The sequence below is a fragment of the Canis lupus genome, chromosome X (assembly GCF_011100685.1).
Source record: "Canis lupus familiaris isolate Mischka breed German Shepherd chromosome X, alternate assembly UU_Cfam_GSD_1.0, whole genome shotgun sequence".
NCBI classification, from domain to species: Eukaryota; Metazoa; Chordata; class Mammalia; order Carnivora; family Canidae; genus Canis; species Canis lupus.
Genome location: NC_049260.1, coordinates 92,809,135 through 92,830,488, shown reverse-complemented (window position 1 = coordinate 92,830,488; position 21,354 = coordinate 92,809,135). Strand labels below are relative to the sequence as shown.

Sequence of the window (21,354 nt, the reverse complement as noted above, 5' to 3'; positions counted from 1 at the left end):
AAATCATACCTATAAAAACCACCACCACCACCACCACAACAACCAAATACAGCAGGAGTTCCGGGCACTTGCACAAAAAGCCTAAAAGCAGTAATAGTAAAAATAAATACATTTCTGAACTTTTAAAATAAAATGAAAAAAAATAAAAATAAGATTAAAACTAAATTACAGTATTTTATAATTGAAAGATAAAATTGCTTTCGGTGTGAATCCTACAAAAAAAACATCATGTATTAAAAGTGAACACCAAGAGCAGGAGGCCTAGGCAGTTGTACTTTATGCTACACACCCTCCCCATAAGTCTCAGCTTAACTGGACGTAAGGTTCTTGCTTTCTCTGCTGTGTCATAGGTGTGACATCTTCCCCGAAGCCAATGCCCAAATATTTGTCAATTCACTCCTTTTGCAAACAGCTTATGCTTGTTTTCTGTAGATTAGTCTAATTAAACTCCGTGGTGCATTAATGTGAACGATTTTCTACTTCAGACTCCATCTGGATGTGTCCCGACAATGAAGTGTCGCCTAGTGATAACCCGTTCAGAAGATGCGCTCTGTGTGAGTATGTGTGCTTTTGGGCATTGATTTCTTTATAGTTCTATAAATACATATGTTTAAGTATTAGTATTATAAAATGTGCTCTGTCTAAATATATTATGTATAGGGACACCTGGGTGGCTCAGTGGTTGAGCCTGTGTGCCTTCCGCTCAGGGCGTGACCCCGGACTCCCGGGATCGAGTCCCGCATCTCCGGCTCCCTGCGAGGAGCCTGCTTCTCTCTCTGCCTGCGTCTCTGCCTTCTTCGTGAATAAATAAAAATCTTTTAAAATATATATATATATGTTTACATATATATGTATATGTAAAATTATGTACAATATCTACTGGTGTCTCCAAGTTAAATGTAAGTAATTTATACGTAAATATATATATGAACTCCATAAATATACCATCATATTATACTGATCAAATAATACGCGATGACTATATTCTAGAGAACCATTAATACCACATAATGATCTTACGATATCAACATATTGATGTGCTAATGAATAACATCAATTCATAGTACGTGACCATTGATTCGTATTTTTGTTTTAAGGTTTTATTTATTCATTCATTCATGAGAGACACAGAGAGAGGCAGAGATATAGGCAGAAGGGAGAAGCAGGCTCCATGCGGGAGCCCGATGTGGGACTCGATCCCGGGACTCCAGGATCGTGCCCTGGGCCAAAGGCAGGCGCCAAAACCGCCGAGCCACCCAGGGATCCCATTGATCTGTATGTGATCCGTAATTAATACAGTAAGGGACACGCTATTGGCTATATTATTATACAGGGATTATAATGGGCAATTCTATGTTACAGATGACTATCAATATGGGTGATAATTATATGAATGGATATGACCTCTATAAATGTATTTATGTTGGCTATAGCAATGATGTCCTACGGATATCTATGGTGTTTATCTGCTATAGGAGATACTCAGGAACTCCAATAAAAAAATATACGGGGAACACATAAAAAAGGAGATACTTAGGAAAAGAAAAGAATATGCTTTTGATATCCTGCATATTTTTACATGTACACTTAACATATCAAATACATATTCTGGGGATCCCTGGGTGGCTCAGCGGTTTGGGCGGCCTGCCTTTGGCCCAGGGCAAACGATCCTGGAGTCCCGGGATCGAGTCCCGGGTCGGGCTCCCGGCATGGAGCCCTGCTTCTCTCCTTCCTCCTGTGTCTCTGCCTCTCTCTCCTCTCTCTCTCTCTCTCTCTGTGTGTGTGTGTCTGTCATAAATAAATAATAAATAAATAAATAAATAAATAAATAAATAAATAAATAAATCTTTAAAAAATACATATTCTGTATTAGATAAATATATAGGCATATGTTCTACAAATTAAATGTATTTTATGTATTCTATAATTTATGTTACTACATTCCATATATTTCTACAGTACATATTTATAATATATAAAGTATATGTTAGTATATAGATCTATATTGCGTACAAAAACAGCACATATACTGTATATGATCTATACTTGTGATTATCTTTCTATTTCCATTTTTTTAGTTAGTTAATTTTTAAAGATGCTCTTTATTTATTCGTGAGAGACGCACAGAGAGAGAGGCAGAGACACAGGCACAGGGAGAAGCAGGCTCCATTCCGGGAGCCCCATGTGGGACTCGATCCGAGGACTCTGGGATCACACGCCCTGAGCCAAAGGCAGACGCTCAACCGCTGAGCCACCCAGGCGTCCCTATTTATACTACCTTTAAAAATCTATATAAATATGTGTATTATTCGTCTAATTCAGTGACATCTAAAAGTATACATAGGTACAGTTAATACAAACGTATATGTAGATTTGTATATAAGCGATCCCCTACTATACTAATTTTTCATTCCTTTTAGGAAATGACATTCCCTCTGGAAATGGGCAATTTCCAAAACCTGGGCTTTAGGTATCCCATGTCCCGTACCCCCCGCCTTCCCCACACCCCCCCCTCCTGCCCCAGACCCAAAAGTTCAACAACACTCCGTTCCCAAATCTAGAAAAGGCAACAAAAACCCAGGAAGGTGAGAAGCTCTCTCTAGGACAACGGTGCCCAAGTCCTGATGCCAGTTTTAGAATGCCTCCCAGCCACTTTGTTTTTTTGAGGTTTACTGACCTGCACTCTGGCTTCAGACACATCCATGAATCTTGCAAGCTCCTGGCTGAGGGGAGAAAATCACAAGTATTCAGTATGTGGAGTTTGGGGTGAATTAAATAAAATACAGTGTATTTTGTTCCTCTCTTTAAAAAGTTTTTTTTTTTGGGGGGGAGGGGGGAATGTCAGTGGCATTTTTCTGAACCAGTCTCTACACTGGAAAAAGTCACACCATTTCAGGATTTACAGCGAGATTCAGTTGACAGAGAATTTCAGGAAAGCCAAGTGTCGCGGGTAAAGGAGGCACAGTCCCCAAGAACACACGACACTCTGATGCAGTGTCTTTTAGTGTTACCAACTTGAAAATGAAGAAAAATGCCTGAGGAACTACCTCTATGGACTTTCAGTCGTTGCTCTTACCCATTTTATGGGATTAAACTAGAGCCCTAAAACAAGGTGCGGCCCATCCATCTCTCTCTCTCTGTCTCCCTCTCTCAGCGATGATCAAGTTGGAGTACATTGCTGCTGGGTGCTAAGGGATGGCACAAACTGCTGTTCATTCTTTGGTTGTGTTTAAAGTGTGGGTATCACTAAATTCCCCCCCCTCCTCTGTCCCCGAGCACGGCAGCAGAAACCATACCCCCCCCCCCCACAACACACACACACACACACACACACTGTTCTGTAATGGCTAGCTTGAGGCTTCCTTTTCTGGGGCAGTTTTCTGCCAAGCAAAATTTAAATTTAATTTCTATTCAGATTTAACTTTTATTTTTTTCAAAGATTTTACGTATTTATTTGAGAGACAGTGAGAGAGAGAGAGAGCAAGTGCACAGGAGCAGGGGCAGAAGAGAGGGAGAAGCGGACTCCCTGCCGAGCAGGGAGCCAGCCCCACTTGGGGTCCAATCCCAGGACTCTGGGATCCTGACCTCAGATGAAGAAGGCAGAAGCCTAACCCATCGAGCCACCCAGGCGCCCTCAGATTTTATTTTCAAAGAATCTCTACAGCCGGTGTGGAACTCCAACTTCCCACCCCAAATCAAGAGTCACATTCTCTACTGCCTGAGCCAGCCAGGCGCCCCCTTTTTCTTTTCTTTTCTTTCTTTCTTTTTTTTTTTTAATTTTAAGATTTTCAAAGACCTTGAGCAAAATTTCAGGGCATGCAGAATATTCACTCATCCAGTTTTTCAGCTGCAGTATTTAAAAATGTACAACGCGGGCAGCCCGGGTGTGTCAGCGGTTTAGCGCCTGCCTTCAGCCCAGGCTGTGATCCTGGAGACCGAGGATAGAGTCCCACGTCAGGCTTCCTGCGTGGAGCCTGCTTCTCCCTCAGCCTCTCTCTTTGTGTCTCTCAGGAATAAATAAAAAAAAAAATCTTTTTAAAATAGGACATAGCTACTTAAAAAAAAATGTACAAGTTGGTGCAGGGGCCCTACGGTGAGCGTAGAGATTCCTTCAACCCAATAAGATTTTAGAAATCAGCGCAGAAATACTTGAGGACGAGAGGACTGATCAGGATTTCATTCATTCATTCATTCATTCATTCATTCATTCATTCGACACACACACACACACACACACACACACACACAGAGAGGGAGGCAGAGACACAGGCAGAGAGAGAAGCAGGCTCCATGCAGGGAGCCCACGTGGGGCTCCATGCCGGGTCTCCAGGATCACGCCCTGGGCGGAAGGCGGCGCCAAACCTCTGAGCCACCCGGGCTGCCCTGCCGCGATCAGGATTTTAAACCACCTTAGTAGGTAGGACCCTAAGCCGGTTGCGCCCTCCGCCCCCCTCGCCTCTCGCCCACGGTGTTCGGCGGGACTTGTTTATGTCACCAGCTGGTGGACGCGCTGGCCCGAGCACATGGGCTTAACTTCCGCCGTCGCCGCCCTGGCCCCGCCCCCGGAGCGCTGGGCTCCCGACAACCGCCCGAGGCCGAGCCCGGAGCCCCAGTGCCCAGCCGGCCCCCCCGCCGCCTCGAGGCCGGTAGCTTAGACTTCAGCCTCGAGGAGAGAGACGGGTGATAACCGGCCCCGGGCCCTCCCGCTCCCCCGGCGCCCCGCGGGGCAGCCGGCTTACCGCGTAGGCGCGCTGGGGTACTGGGTGCGCTGGAACACGCTCTCCAGCTCATGCAGCTGCACGCGGCTGAACACGATGCGCTGGCCCGCCTGCTGCCCGTTGCCCGGCAGGGGACACGCGACGGTGGCCTGGGGGCGGCCGCCCTGGCGCTGGGGCCCTGGTCGCCGTGCCCCTGGGGGGTCCCGTCGCCCGCCGGCAGTGGAAATCCCGCGGCCTCGTCACCCATTGCCTCCTCGCCGTCGCGCTGGCCTTCACCGTCACGGTCGCGCTGGCCCTGACCGTCGTCACCGTCGCGCTGGCCCTGACCGTCACCGTCGCGCTGGCCCTGACCGTCACCCTCGCCGTCACCGTCACCGTCACCGTCACCCTCGCCGTCAGCTGCCTCCATGACCTGGTCTGCTCCCCCGCCGTGGTCAGGTGTGAACTCGGCCGCCGCTCCCTCGTGGGTCAGCGACATGGCCACAGGCTGGGTTTCTGCAAAGGAGGAAAGCCACACGGAGAGATCAGGGCATCGGAGCCTAGGCTGTGGGAGGCGGGAGGCAAGGGGCAGCAGCATCTGCGGGGCGTCGGGCCTGCTCCCCTCGCCCAGGGAACCTTCGTTTCTGGGGCTTGATGGAGGCACGTGTCCCAACCGGCACCGACCCTGCGGCTCTTCCCCGCCCTCGTCGACTCCCGGGCCGAGGAAGCCCATGACTTCGTCCCTGCGTCGGCTCAGAGGCTCCATAGCCCTCGCGCTGTTCCCTGCAGATCCCGCGCGGGGTCCTCCTGGATCCGTGGGTCGGGCGCAGAGAGGTGCCGCGCCGCCAGGCTCCCACGGAGCGGTCCTCGCGCTGTCAGGTTCCCCCCGCTTCTGAGCAGACGGCCTCTCTCTATCTATATACACCCCCTCCGGAGCGGGGCGGGGTGGGCTCGCCGAGGTGCGCATGCGGCTGGGCTTGGTACCCCCCGGGCGGTGCACTTGCAGGGAGAGCTCCGGTGGGGAGCACTTTCTTTGCCCAGTGCATCCGTCGGTCAATGCCTAGCGAGACAGGTTGAGTCTTCTTCAAGTCCCAGCTAGGCTCATGCGCCCCAAATCTGGGGAGGCTGAGAGGCAGACCTCCCCCTAGCTCTGGAGCCCTTGCAGAAGAAGTGTTGGGAGAATGTCTCTTGGGCCGGCCCTGCGTATCCAGCGGCGGCGACTAGGCAGGGAATAGGCATCCGACGAATGTCACGGGCTCCGAGGTGCCACTTGGAGGTTTTTCTGTGAGGCGCCTCAAGTCAGAGCCCGCCAGACTCCCCCTTCCCCCCCCCGCCTCCCCGCCAGACTCCCGGGTACCCGAGAACAGAAGCTTGGGCTCGGCTCTTCTGAGCGTGCCTGGTGCTCAGACGCGCACTATGCACAGAAAACCGAGCTTGCGCCTTGAGAATGTCCGGCGCCTCTAGAATTTGAGTAATTTGAGCCCGTCTCGGTACAGGGCTCCGAACCCGCACAGCGCTCAGGGCGTTCCTGGTCTGCTGGAACTGTACGAGCTCCGGCTTGGTGGCGTTTTTCCCAGGCCCTTGGCTCAAACCTTTGTTTCTCTCATTGCAACCATGGATCCTGAATCCCGTTTGGGCTCAGCGTCTATGCCTCTGCCCAGATGCTCTAGACAAGCATGCATGTATGCCCCTTAGGGTGGGACCCTTGGGATCTGGGTGATGACCCACCCACTTTCTTGCCACCGTTTCTCCCCCACCCCTTTCCTTCCTCCCCTTAGTTTTTCTTCGTGTGTGTGTGTGTGTGTGTGTGTTTCAAAGATGTTATTTATATATTCATGAGAGACACAGAGAGAGAGGAGGCAGAGACACAGGCAGAGGGAGAAGCAGGCTCCGTGCAGGGAGCCCGACGTGGGACTCGATCCCGGGACCCCAGGATCGCGCCCCGGGACCGACGACGGCGGCCCTAAACCGCTGAGCCACCGGGGCTGCCCCCAGAGCTGTTTTACAGATGCCCCAGCACTTTTGTTAGTATCCTGAATTTTGAACATAGATTCCAACAACGGGTCCTGTGCCGGACAACGGACTTGACTTACCCTACGTTTACCGCACAGCCTCACTCCTCCAACTCCATTTGAAATCAGAAGCTGGGCAGCCCGGGTAGCTCGGCGGTTTAGCGCCGCCTTCGGCCCAGGGCCTGATCCTGGAGACCTGGGATCCAGTCCCACGTCGCGCTCCCTGCATGGAGTCGGCTTCTCTCTCTGCCTGTGTCTCTGCCTCTCTCTCTGCCCCCACCCCCACCCCCGTGTATTTAAATAGATAAAAGATCTTTAAATAAATTGAAATCAGAAGCTGCCTCATTTCTGTGGGCTCCTAAAACGCATCTCGGGCCCTAGGTGCCTCACTAACTGTGCCTAAGGGGATGGAAGCGCGCCCCTTGCCCCGTGCTCCTGCAGGAGGGGCAAGAAACTAACTACAAAAGGTCTGTGGACCGATTCATTTTCAAAGAGGCGGTAAGGGATGGCAGTAGGACTGCCTCCTCCTGGCTCACACCCAATGTTTCCTCCCCAGGTTGGCCCCTCGTTGGGTGCCACAGGCGCCCACCCCACCCCACGCCCTCTTGGCCCGACTGGACCCAAGGCACAACTGTGGACTTGAGATCAGTTACTGCGTGAGAGACCTACAAGGGTTTTCCTCCTCTTGGTGTTCGACTACCTACGATATCTGTGGCGGCTTCCGTGGCAGGTTCTTTCCTGTCTCAGGGCGCCACGGAGCGTTCACTCCCGGGTGCTCTCCTTCAGTCACTCACGGGAGCCTGGCCATGCATCGCCCTACCTGGGCATCGGTTGTGGGTAGCGTTTACTTATTAAAATGTTTACTTAACCTTCTTCACACGTCGCACATTTTAAAAACCGGAATGGAGCATCATCCTCAGCAAAAACAGCCACGACTCATGGTTCCGTGGGCCGGCGTCATGGGAGGGGGCTCTGGAGCCAGTCGGCCGCAACCTGCACCCCGGCTCGCTCACCCCTTGTTAGCTGGCTAACCTGTGGAGCTGCTTATTCTCACTTTACCCTGGTTTCCCCTTCTGTAAAAGGATAGCAGCGACAACTACCTCACCAGGGTGTGGCCGAACTCACCGAGACGACAAAAATCACACATTCCCGGTGGCCGTACCTTGCCCGTCGCACATGTCCGATTTCAGTCCATTTGTGTTTTTTTCATTAACGAGGGTCCGTGAGAGCAGCGAGGTGATGGTCACCCACTGGCAGATGGCAATGAGGACAGCACGCTATCCTGTGACTATCAGGTCTGTCTTTGCCCTACCTGTCTTTGGGGGGGGACTTTCTGTTTTTCTGATTTTTTTGAAGTCCTCTCCACACCCAGTGTGGGGCTGGGGGCCGGTGACTGCAAGACCAAGAGTCGCCCGCTCCACCCGCTGAGCCACCCGGTCTCATTGTACCCCCGTAGGCTTCAGTCCATAAACCTCTTTGGCTGCTGTGTTTACAGGGCCCTCTGCCAGGCAGCGTGGGGAGCGTCTCTGGTCCAGACTCCGCCGCCGCCGCCGCCGTGCATCCTGCCCCTCCCAGGCTGGGGAGAGACATCAGCCCACCTGAGGGAAAGAAGCAGAGACTGATGGGAGTCCCACCACCTCTAACTGGCTCTGTCTGTGTCCCAGGTAAATAAATCAGCTGACATCTCTATGCGGCGTCCCATGCCGCCCCTCTGTAGCATGGGGCTCCTCGTGCTGGCCCCTGCTCTCCTGAGCTGTGCCATTTCCATTGATTGACACAGGGCCCACGGGGAGGGCTCAGACACCTGGAGCTGACGCTGGAGCTAAGAAGGGGTCAGGACCACGTGGGGTCAGGCTGCACCTGGGCCCTCACCGGGATCGGAGGTGCCGGCCCGGGAGCCTCGCCCCTGCTCCTGAGCGGCTATGACCTCCTGTGAGTGCTCACTGTGCCCCAGGGCCTGGCTCTCAATCCTACTACTGCCCCGAGGAGGGAAGGGGGTTTGGGTGGCTGGGGGCGGTGGAGGCCTCACTTTTTTTTCTTAACCAAGGCAGTGAAGGCCTAGAGAGTGTCCGTGACTTTGACAAGGTGCAGAGCTTGGTGGAGGTGGGGCAGGATACAAACCTCTGAAGAGACTGTTCCTCGCAGCCACGGGTAGAAGCACATTGGGCTTTTGGGGAGCAGTGGGGGTTTCCCTTACACCTCAGAGGGAGTCCAAGTTCCGCAAATGCTAAGCAGGCCGTGCATGGAACCTCAGTGCAAGGGGGTAGTAGGAGCAGCCCCAGGAGGGAAGAAGCATACAGCTCATCTCAGGGGGACCCAGACACAGCCAGGGTGGCTCTGGAGTGTGACCTGGAGAGGAAGCTAGAGAGGTGTCTGCAGAGAACTCTGTAATACTGAGGGGCACGTAGAGTTTACATGTTAGGTGGGTGGGGGGTGAATTCAAGGAGGGCGTTGGAACGTGTGTGTGTCTGGGATGATGGTTAACGTGAGAGAGTTTGGGGCCAGGGGGAGCCCTGGCGGAAGCAGTGTTTTAGGATGAGTTTCTAGGAGGCGATTCTCTCAGCTGGTTCTTGGTTCAGTTCCTTGCGGTTAGTGGGGGGGGGGGGGGGTGGGCACCCAGGTCCAGAGCCAGAGTCCCTGCTCGGAGGCCACCGCTGTCCACCAGGTACATCGGAGGTCCCCTTGAGTTGGAATGTAAAATTCTGTGTGTGTAGTGGCATCTGTCTAAGTCACGTGTGCACTTGCATGGGCTCGAGTGGAGACGGTGCCCCTCACCACCCGCTCCCACCTCAAGAAATCTTCTAGGGAAGACCAGGGAATTGAGGAAAGTAAGCAGGCCCTGGACTTGGAGCGCTTGCATCTGGTTTCAGGGCACAGTTTCACTCCTTCCGCTTTCCTGCTATCCGCTCACTATGTGACACTGGCAGGCCTGACTGTCTCTCGCCGCCTCTTCCCCAACCGAAAATAGGGCAACTATTCCTGTTACTACCAGGGTTCACTAAAATAATGGTAATCACCTCACAGAATTCTTATGAAGTACGGAAAGATGGTTTCCCTTTCTCTCTCCTTTCTTCTCTCTTTTCTCTCTCCCCCCTCCCCTTCCTCCCTCCTTTCTTCCTTCCTCCATCATCTACTCCTGTCTTCTCCGTCCCTCCCTCCATTCTTTCCTTTCATCTTCCTCTCCTCTGCCCATACTTCTCTTCTGGCTGTGATCATTTAAAAGAAACTCAAGGGCGGGGCACCTGGCTGCCTCAGGCAGTGGAGCATGGGACTCTCGATCTCCAGGTGGTGTGTTTGAGGCCCCTGTTGGCTGTCGAGATTACTTAACAAACAAAAGCAAAAACCAAACAAACAAACAAAAACAACCTTTTAAGAAATGAGTGAAACTCAAGACAGTATGTCTTTTCATCTCTACACTTTTATAGTATGGAGTTTCCAAAAAACTTAGACACTTCACCTCCATAGCCACAGCGCAATCCGAGCCTCGAAATAGCAGCAACAATCTGTTGGAGGGATGCCTGGGTGGCTCAGCGGTTGAGCGTCTGCCTTTGGCCCAGGGCGTGATCCCGGGGTTCCGGGTTCGAGTCCCGCGTCGGGCTTTCTGCATGGAGCCTGCCTCTCCCTCTGTCTGTGTCTCTGCCTCTCTCTCTCTCTCTCTCTCTCTCTCTCTCTCCTGTGTCTCTCACGAATATATAAATAAAATCTTTAAAAACAACAACAATCTGTTGGAATCATGGCCCAGTTGCCTACATTTAGAGTTTTCTGATTGCCTAAAAAGTAACTTTTTACAGGTGGTATTTTTAGAATTTAAGAGGCACCTGGGTGGCTCAGTCGGATAAGCGTCTGCCTTTGGCTCAAGTCATGATCTTGGGGTCCTATGGGACCAGTGGAGCTCCCCGCTCAGCAGGGAGCCTGCGTCTACCTCTCCCTCTGCAGCTCCCCCTGCTTATGCTTTCTCTCTCTCTCTCTCCTCTCCTCTCCTCCCCTTTCTGTCTCTCTGTCAAATAAATAAACTCTTTTTAAACATTTCTAGAACTGAAGATTTATTGTGTCTGCAGTGATAAAATATGGAAGTCTTGGGAGGCATCTGCGTGTAGAATTCTAGCCTTCAGGGGGTGAGGGTGAAATCAGAGATAGCTCCAATTTAACTATTACTGCTGATGATTGCAAGTGGCAATAAAGCACTGCAGATTTTGTGTTCTCTGCCCTATCTCAGGGCACCGTGGACCCTTCAGGTTTGTTCCAGGGAGCTGTATCATTTGGCTGCTGAATCCCAGTCTGCAGGAGCCTGGTACTGCAGGTTCCTCTGCTATACTGAAGTGTTAAGAGTAAAATTCCATGGATTTTTTTCTTTAAATTATGTCTGTTACATTAGTGCATTATGACAAAATGACCACGGTTAGTGGCTCCATGTGGTGAATATATATATATATACACACATACTTAAATATGTGTATGTATGTATGTATGTATGTATCTATCTATCTATCTATATAATGGAATATCATTTGGGCTTTAAAAATTAGGAAATGTCATTTATAAAAACTTGGATGAACCTGGAGGAAGTTATTTTGAATTATTAAATAAGCCAGACACAGAAAGACAACCTGCGTGATCCCATTTATATATGAAATCTAAAAAAATCCAACTCCTAGGGACCCCTGGGTGGCTCAGTGGTTGGGCGCCTGCCTTCAGCTCCGGGAGCGATCCTGGGGTCCCAGGATCGAGTCCCACGTCGGGCTCCCTGCATGGAGCCTGCTTTTCACTCTGCCTGTGTCTCTGCCTCTCTCTCTCTCTCTCTCTCTCTCTCTCTCTGTCATTCATGAATAAGGAAATAAAATCTTTAAAGAAAAATAAATAAAAGAATTCAACTCCTAGAAGCAGAGTGCAGAATGGTGGTTTTAGGAGTTAGGGTTTAGGGAAAACGTGGAGATGTTGGACCAAGGGTATCAAATTTCAATTATGCAACATTATTACGTTCTGGAGATTGAATGTACAGCATGGTGATTTCGTTAAAAACATGGTCTTGATACTTGAGATTCACTAAGAGAGTGGATCTTAAGTGTTGTTACCAGAAATAAAAGGCAACCAGGAAGGTGATAGGTATGTTAATTCCCTTGATTTTGGCAATCTTTTCACGATGTATACATACATCAAAATATCAAGTTGTAACTTCAAATATTTGAAATTTTAATTTGTCTTTTATACCTCAATAAAGCTGAAAAAAATTTTTCTTCTTTTTTTTAAAGATTTTATTTATTTATTCATGACAGACACAGAGAGAGAGAGAGAGAGGCAGAGACACATGCAGAGGGAGAAGCAGGCTCCATGCAGGGAGCCCGACGTGGGACTCAATCCCGGAACTCCAGGATCACACCCTGGGCTGAAGGCAGGTGCTAAACCGCTGAGCCACCCAGGGATCCCCGGAAAAAACTTAAAATAGACACAAATAGAGGAGAGGGGAGAAGCTGATAAATAACACCAGGTGAGGGAAGACATTTAAAAGAACATCGAGGGCGCCTGAGTGGCTCAGTGGTTGAGCTTCTTGGGATCCAGTCCGCCTTGGCCTCCACCACCACCACCACCACCCCTCCCCAGTCTGCTTTTCCCTCTGCCTCTGTCTCTGCCTCTGTGTGTGTGTGTGTGTGTGTGTGTGTGTGTGTGTGTGTGTGTGTGTCTCATGAATAAAATCGTTTTAAACATAAAAGAATACCTACAGCAATAATAATAGGAAAAACAGCTAACCATCCTTAGAGGAACTATAGCTAAGTTTATAGAGCGCTTAGGAAGGTCTTTTGTTCTACTCTGCTGCTTTAACTCTCCACCCTCCCCAACTCACAACAAAGAATTCGCATTCATAAATGGTGTTATTATCTCAAGCCAGAGATGTTTGTTCATCATCCCATAAGCAGTGGTCGAGTGCCTCCTTAGTGCCAGGCACTTTGAGTTCTGTGATGAATAAAACAGAGCTCCTAGAGTACACGTGTCATGATGGGCAACTGAATCATGTATAGAATTGTTGAATCACTATATCCTACACTTGAAACTAATACAACATTGTATGTTAACTATACTGGAATTAAAATAAAAGAACTTTAAAAAAATAGGACTCCTTACTTCCATGAGCTTTAATCTAGTGGCAAAAAATAATTATATATATAATTATATATATGTGTGTATATCTATATATATATATATATACACACACACACATACTCTGGAAAGATAACATAGAACAAGTAAATTCCTAATGTGGAGGGGATCTGGCTGCAGCATCTGTCACCCCACTGATCACCAGGGTTGATTCGTCTGCTCTGGCTGGAAAAAAGAAGAAAGGAAAGAAAGAAAGAAAGAAAGAAGAAAGAAAGAAAGAAAGAAAGAAAGAAAGAAAGAAAGAAAGAAAGAAAGAAAGAAAGAAAGAAAAGAAAGAAAGAAAGAAAGAAAGAAAGAAAGGAAAGAGAGAGAGAAAAGAAAGAAAGAGAAAGAAAGAAAAGAAAAAGAAAGACAGAAAGAAAGAAGAAAAGAAAGAAAGAAAGAAAGAAAGAAAGAAAGAAAGAAAGAAAGAAAGAAAGAAAGAGGAAATTAAAATTAAAATTAAAATGAGTAAATTCTAGTAGGTGGGAGCTCCCTGGCCGCGTCTGCTCCAATTCGGGAGGTGGCAGGTCCCTTACGAAGGGACTTGAGTAAGAGTGAGGATCTAAGGATCTAGGGATTTATAAGGGCTTGTCCTAGATGGATTGAAGACGAGGAGGAAACCGAGTGCAAGGCAGGCAGAAAACGCCCAAATAGGATCAGTCCAGAGCGGGATGAATGGTGAAGGGGCCTCTGAAGGCAGGCGGGCTCTTGGGGGCCACGATGCCTGCCCTCTCTCCTCGCCCGGGAGGCCAGGCCCCGCCGTCGCCCCCAACTCGCAGGCGCGCGCGGGCTCCGCGGCGGGGGCCGAGGCGAGGGCGTGCCCCGCGGTGCGCAGGGCGGGCCCTGGAGAGCGAGGCCGCGGACGGATCGGCAGGACCGGTGTGGGGAGCCTGGGGCGAGGCCGCCCCCCCGACGGCTCAGCTGAGCGGGGGACAGCAGCGGGCCCGCGGGGAGCGGGCGGGCCGGCTGCGCTCCGCGCTCTTGGAGCAAATGCGACGCTGCCGCTCGGAGTCCCGAGTCCGGAGTCCGAAGCCTCGGGCTCGGGGCGGTGAAAAGCGGCCACTGGAGCCGCTGTTGCCGCGAGCGGTGCCCTGGCTTCCGGGCTTCGATGCCACCCAGATGGATCTGCCCCCCGCAGAGACTTGGGACCAGCGCCGCAAAGTCCACGGGCCCTTAGCGCGGGCTCCTGCCCCGACGGGAGCCGCTGTGTGCATCCGCGCAAATGCGCCACGGAGCCAACGAGATCCCCGCATCCTTCCGGATGCTCAGGAGCCTCTTGGAGTCTACGCTGAACAGGACACCGCGTCTTTTCTCAGCCAGCTGCCCGAAATGACGGAAGGGAAGGGCGATGGGCCACAGGACACTTCACAGAGAGCCAGTTGGACAGGACAGTCAATTCATCAGCTTTTGCATTAAGGTGTGCGCGTGCGTGTATCACGTGTTCCATAATATAGGGTGCGTGCTCCGTCGTGTATAGATGCGTTTGTGTGTGTATATATATATGTATATACGCATGTAATATGCGAATGGCTCAAGTTGAAGTCCAAGTTTTTTCCAAAGGTTGTTTATTATTATTATTATTATTATTATTATTATTATTTAATGAGCGACACACACACAGAGGCAGAGACACAGGCAGAGGAGGAGCAGGCTCCGTGCAGGGAGCCCCACATGGGACTCCATCCCAGGTGTCCGGGATCACGCCCCGGGCTGCAGGCGGCGCTAAACCGCTGAGCCACCGGGGCTGCCCGCAAGTTTCTTAATCTCTCCTGAATTCAAAGAAAACTCTCTCTCGGGGCGCCTGGGTGGCTCAGTGGTTGAGCATCTGCCTGTGGCTCGGGACATGATCCCCAGTTCTGGGGATCGAGTTCGCATCGGGTTCCCTGCGGGGTGCCTGCTTCTCCCTCTGCCTGTGTCTCTGCCTCTCTCTGTGTGTGTCTCTCATGAATGAATGAATGAATAAATAAATAAAATCTTAAAAAAAGAAAAAAGAAAAATCTGAATGGAATGGGGAAAAATTACCAAGTATTGAAAATATTTTCTATGGAAATGGCACTATGTTTATATTACAGTTGCATTATTTAGTAGAAAAATACAGGAGGCTGAATTACATTTTTAAAAATATTGTATTTATTTATTTGACAGAGACTATGAGAGAGAGAGACAGAGAGAGCACAAGCATGGGAGTGGCAGAGAGAGGGAGAGGGAGAAGCAGGCTCCCTGCTGATCAGGGAGCCCAGTGCGGCGATCCATCCCAGGGCCTCAGGATCAGGACCTGAGTGGAAGGCAGATGCTTAACTGCCTGAGGCACTCAGGCGCCCTGAATTGCAGCTTCTAAAAGATTTTATTTATTTACTTGAGAGACGGAGTGCACAAGCTGGGGGCGGAGGGGCAGAGGGAGAGGGAGAAGCAGGCTCCCCACTGAGCAGGGAGCCCAATGTGGGGCTCCATCCCAGGCCCCTGAGATTATTTGACCCAAGCCAAAGGCAGGCAATCAACCAGTTGAGCCTCCCAGGTGGTCCTTTTTTTTTTCTTTTAGATACTTAAGAACATCTTAATTACAGATAAACAACAATATATTTTTCAATAAGAATGTCCCATGCAGAGGATCCCTGGGTGGCTCAGCAGTTAGGCGCCTGCCTTGGGCCCAGGGCGTGATCCTAGAGTCCTGGGATCGAGTCCCATGTCGGCCTCCTTGCATGGGGCCTGCCTTCTGCCTGTGTCTCTGCCTCTCCTCCTCCTCCTCTCTCTCTCTGTGCATCTCTCATGAATAAAATCTTTTTTTAAAAAAAAAAAGAATGTTCTATGCAATTTTTGGGATATACTTCTACGAAAAGATTATTTGTTGCTTATTTGAAATTCACATATAAGGGAAAGTTCTGCACCTTATCTGCGAATGGAAGTTTACTTCTGGATCTTGAAAATCAACAAGATTAAAATATTGAGGGCAGCCCAGGTGGCTCAGCGGTTTAGCGCCATCCTGGCCCCAGGGCGTGATCCTGGAGACCCGGGATCGAGTCCCACGTCGGGCTTCCTGCGTGGAGCCTGCTTCTCTCTCTCTGCTTGTGTCTCGGCCTCTGTGTGTGTGTGTGTGTGTCTCTCATGAATATATAAATACAATCTTTTTTGATTAAAATATTGATGCATTTAGGGGCACCTGGGTGGCTCAGTGGGTTAACCGTCTGCCTTTGGCTCAGGTTATGATGTCAGAGTCCTGAGATTGAGCCCCACGTTGGGCTCTGTGCTTGGCGGGATGTCACCTCCCTCTCCCTCTGTGTGCACATGCGCGCTCTCTCTGTCTCTCCCTCTCTCTCAAATAAATAAGAAATCTTCTTAAAAATAAAATATTGATACATTTAAAATCTTTTGAATTTCTGTTCTTTCATTCTTTTATATAATACCTTTAGTCATAAATGGTAATTGGCATTATGAAATTTCAGGGAATTCATAGAGGTCCAAAGCAGAAAGATCAAATCTACTCACAGCTCAGGAAGAAAAAATACTCTTGGTATTGGTGATACTCAGTCTTGCTTGATATCCTCAAGGATATTCCTACACACACAAGGATAAAGAAGAGGGGTGAATGGACGCACGTATGTATAGAGAGAATCTAATAAGGCTGGAATCATACTGTATGTGCTTTGAGAAATAAAAAAGTATTACAGTTAAATTTTACTGCATTTAGTAGAAGAAAAAGAAACCTAGGAGACTGAAAAAACTGCTGAGCTTCAGGAAATTGTTTCCTGACCAACAAGAGACAATTAGTTCCCTAAAATCCCCTTTTTCTTCTCCAGAGCACTCTGAACTTCCCAATCTGTTACCTTGTCTCCGAAGCATAATATTTTCTTAAGACTCTCCCCGAGATGCCCACTTATCATGAAGAACAGCTACAAAATGTTCCAGCAAGTATGATCAGGTCCTGTGGGGTCTGATTCATCACCAGAGGGCCTCCTGTCCTGGTCACTCAGATGTCTTCGTCCTCAGTGCTCAGAAATTTGAGATCAAAACCAGGTGAGTGAAAAATAAATAATAAAATTTTTTAAAAAAAGAACGAGGCAAGTGGCGTGAGAACTAAAGAAACTCAGAGGGACGCCTGGGTGGCTCAGCGGTTGAGCATCTATCTGCCTCCGGCTCAGGGCGTGATCCCCCGGGTCTGGGATTGAGTCTCGCATCGGGCTCCTTGGGGGGAGCCTGCTTCTCCCTCTGCCTGTGTCTCTGCCTCTCTCTCTCTCTCTCTCTCTCTCTCTCTCTCTCTGTCTCTCATGAATAAATAAATAAATAAAATCTTTAAAGAAAATAAAGAAACTCACAGAGGGGGACACAGAAGGGAGAGAACAAAGCATGTACGAGAGCAGGGCTTATAAACAGAAGTAGGAGGGTAGAATAATGGCATCCTAGGATGGTTAGCTTTTGTAGGTTCTTTTTTTTTTCTTTTTAAGATTTTTATTTATTTACTGTATTTATTTTTTTTAATCTCTTAAAGATTTTATTTACTTATGAGAGGCACGGAGAGAGAGATTGGGATTCTGCTTGGGATTCTCTCTCTCCCTCTCCTCTGCCCCTCCTTCCACTCATGTTCTCTTTCTCTCGCTCTCTCTCTCAAATGAATAAATAAATCTTTGAAAAATTTAAAAACAAAACAGAACATGTTTTCTTAGGGGTGCCTGGCTGGCTCAGTCAGAAAAGCATGGGACTCTTTGATATCAGGGTTGTGAGTTCAAGCCCCACGTTGGCTGCAGAGAACACTTAAATAAATAAAACTTAAAAAAAAAAAAAGCCCCAAAGCATGTTTTTCATTACGTGAAATGTCAGGCATACGCAAAAGCAGAGAGAATCCCAACAATATGCATCTTTTAAAGATTTTATTTATTCATGAGAGGCACGGAGAGAGAGAGAGAGAGAGGCAGAGACAGAGACACAGGCAGAGGGAGAAGCAGGCTCTGTGCAGGGAGTCCGACGTGGGACTCAATCCCGGGGTCCCCAGGATCAGGCCCTGGGCTGAAGGCAGGCGCTAGGCACTAAACCGCTGAGCCACCCGAGGTGCCCTATTTATTTACTTTAAAGAGAGCAAGAGCACAAGCGGAGGGAGCGGCAGAGGGAGATGGAGAGAGAGAATTTCAAGCAGACTCTGCTGATTAAGGAGCCTGATTTGGGGCTCCATCTCATGACCCCGAGATCCTGACCTGAGCCAAAACCAAGAGTCAGATACTTAACCGACTGAGCCACCCGGGCACCCCAGGTGTTGGTTGGTTGGTTGGTTGGTTGGTTTCTTTCTTTCTGACTTTCTTCGATGATGTTCTTCTGCTCCAGACAATGAAAATTGTTTAATGTTAGCTTATCCTGCAAAGGTTGCAACCTGGCAGCTGCAGCCTGACTCTAGTCCACAGACCTCTTTTAGATAGCTGGCACACTTTTCAATAAGACCTATTTCAGTTAGTTATAACAGTTAAAGAAATGGAAGGTTTCATATAGACGTTTGGAGTTGGGGCCAATCTTGAAAAAAAACCCGGAAAATCTGGCCATCTTGGCCCAACATTCCCCTGCAGCACAGTGAGCTGGGACTGAGTACAGGCCGTCCCCTTTGAAAGAGATGTGTTCTTCCTCAGTTTGCCCGTCTCCACTCTCCTTGCTGTTATGTTACCTGCCTTCATCGGCATTTGAGTTGGTAACTCCAGCCATTAAAGAACATGTTGTTTAGAGGCGCCTGGGTGGCTCAGTTGAACTGTCGAGCATCCGACTCTTGGTTTTGGCTCCGGTCATGATCTCAGGATCGTGAGATTGGGCTCGGAGCTCAGCGCACAGTCTGCTTGGGATTCTCTCTCTCCCTCTCCTCTGCCCCTCCTTCCACTCATGTTCTCTTTCTCTCGCTCTCTCTCTCAAATGAATAAATAAATCTTTGAAAAATTTAAAAACAAAACAGAACATGTTTTCTTAGGGGTGCCTGGCTGGCTCAGTCAGAAAAGCATGGGACTCTTTGATATCAGGGTTGTGAGTTCAAGCCCCACGTTGGCTGCAGAGAACACTTAAATAAATAAAACTTAAAAAAAAAAAAAGCCCCAAAGCATGTTTTTCATTACGTGAAATGTCAGGCATACGCAAAAGCAGAGAGAATCCCAACAATATGCATTCATCTCTCAGTTTCAACAATTATTCAGAACCAGCCTTGTTTCATCAATACCCTCACCAATTCAACACACTTGCATATGCCCCTGGATTATTTTGATGCAAATCAAGACATCACATAGTTTTCATCTGGAGATATTCCAGTGTCTCTAAAAGAACGAGAATGTGTAATTTCTAATCATGCCTCTTTCCGTTATGCCACGTATGCCATAGGTTATACTGTGGTGATAGGATATTTTATGCAATAATAGTAGTGAATTCTTTTGAAGATTTTTATTTATTGGGACGCCTGGGTGGCTCAGCGGTGAGGTGTCTGCCTTCATGCTCAGGCCATGATCCCGGAGTCCTGGGATCGAGTCCCGCATCGGGCTCCCTGCATGGAGTCTGCTTCTCCCTCTGCCTCGCTTTCTGTGTCTCTCGTGCATAAATAAATAAATGAGAGAGAGGCAGAGACATAGGCAGAGGGAGAAGCAGGCTCCCTGCGGGGAGCCAGATGTGGGAATTGATCCCAGGTCCCCAGGACCACGACCTGAGCTAAAGGCAGATGCTCAACCACTGAGCCACCCAGGTGCTCCTAAAAATAAAATCCTAAAAAAAAAAAAAGAAAAAGAAAAAGAAAAAAGAAAAGAAAAAAGTTATTTTTCGAACATGGCTAATTATTTCTCACCAAATAGTTTTTTTTTTTTCAGATAGATTAGCCTGGGTGCTGTCTTCAGTCACTTGCATGCATCTTGCAAGCTCCTTTCTGAGGTGAGCAACCCACAAATATTCAGTATTTGGAGCTAGAGGAAATGAAATTCATCATCTTCAGTTCATGCATGCTTTTAAATACCTACTCCCAGTGGGGTGCCTGGGTGGCTCAGTCAGTTGAGCCTCTGACTCCTGATTTCAGCTCAGGTCATGATCTCAGGGTTGTGACATCAAGCCCTGCATCCGGCTCAGGGTGGAGTCCGCTTGAGATTCTTTTCATTTGCCCCTCCCTCTGCTCTCTGGCTCTCTGGCTCTCTCACTCTCTCTCAAATAAACACAAAGATAAACTCAAAATGGATGAAAGATCTAAATGTGAGACAAGATTCCATCAAAATCCTAGAGAAGAACACAGGCAACACCCTTTTTGAACTCGGCCATAGTAACTTCTTGCAAGATACATCCACGAAGGCAAAAGAAACAAAAGCAAAAATGAACTATTGGGACTTCATCAAGATAAGAAGCTTTTGCACAGCAAAGGATACAGTCAACAAAACTCAAAGACAACCTACAGAATGGGAGAAGATATTTGCAAATGACACATCAGATAAAGGGCTAGTTTCCAAGATCTATAAAGAACTTATCAAACTCAACACCAAAGAAACAAACAATCCAATCATGAAATGGGCAAAAGACATGAAGAGAAATCTCACAGAGGAAGACATAGACATGGCCAACATGCACATGAGAAAATGCTCTGCATCACTTGCCATCAGGGAAATACAAATCAAAACCACAATGAGATACCACCTCACACCAGTGAGAATGGGGAAAATTAACAAGGCAGGACACAACAAATGTTGGAGAGGATGCGGAGAAAAGGGAACCCTCATACACTGTTGGTGGGAATGTGAACTGGTGCAGCCACTCTGGAAAACTGTGTGGAGGTTCCTCAAACAGTTAAAAATAGACCTGCCCTACGACCCAGCAATTGCACTGTTGGGGATTTACCCCAAAGATACAAATGCAATGAAACGCCGGGACACCTGCACCCCGATGTTTCTAGCAGCAATGGCCACGATAGCCAAACTGTGGAAGGAGCCTCGGTGTCCAACGGAAGATGAGTGGATAAAGAAGATGTGGTTTATGTATACAATGGAATATTACTCAGCTATTAGAAATGACAAATACCCACCATTTGCTTCAACGTGGATGGAACTGGAGGGTATTATGCTGAGTGAAGTAAGTCAGTCGGAGAAGGACAAACATTATATGTTCTCATTCATTTGGGGAATATAAATAATAGTGAAAGGGAATATAAGGGAAGGGGGAAGAAATGTGTGGGAAATATCAGAAAGGGAGACAGAACGTAAAGACTGCTAACTCTGGGAAACGAACTAGGGGTGGTAGAAGGGGAGGAGGGCGGGGGGTGGGAGTGAATGGGTGACGGGCACTGGGGGTTATTCTGTATGTTAGTAAATTGAACAGCAATAAAAAATAAATTAAAAATAAATAAATAAATCTTTAAAATAAATAAATAAATGATTACCTATTCCAGGGGCACCTGGCTGGCTGTCGGTAGAGCATGTGACTCTCGATCTCGGGGTTCGTGAGCTTGAGCTCCGTGTTGTGGGGTTGACTTTACTTTTAAATACATACGTACAGGGCAGCCCTGGTGGCTTAGCACAGCCTTCTGCCCA

General features: G+C 48.6%; 1 protein-coding gene across 1 annotated transcript; it reads left to right on the top strand.

The window, feature by feature from the left end:
- Window positions 1–509: 509 nt before the first annotated feature.
- On the top strand, window positions 510–19,929 carry LOC119878125. Its single transcript, XM_038588834.1, has 7 exons — window positions 510–554; window positions 4,499–4,646; window positions 4,850–5,156; window positions 7,927–8,004; window positions 8,205–8,373; window positions 16,639–16,855; window positions 19,657–19,929. The coding sequence occupies exons 1-5, from the start codon at window positions 510–512 to the stop codon at window positions 8,329–8,331; spliced, it is 705 nt and encodes a 234-aa protein (XP_038444762.1). The 3' UTR covers window positions 8,332–8,373; window positions 16,639–16,855; window positions 19,657–19,929.
- The last annotated feature ends 1,425 nt before the right edge of the window (window positions 19,930–21,354 follow it).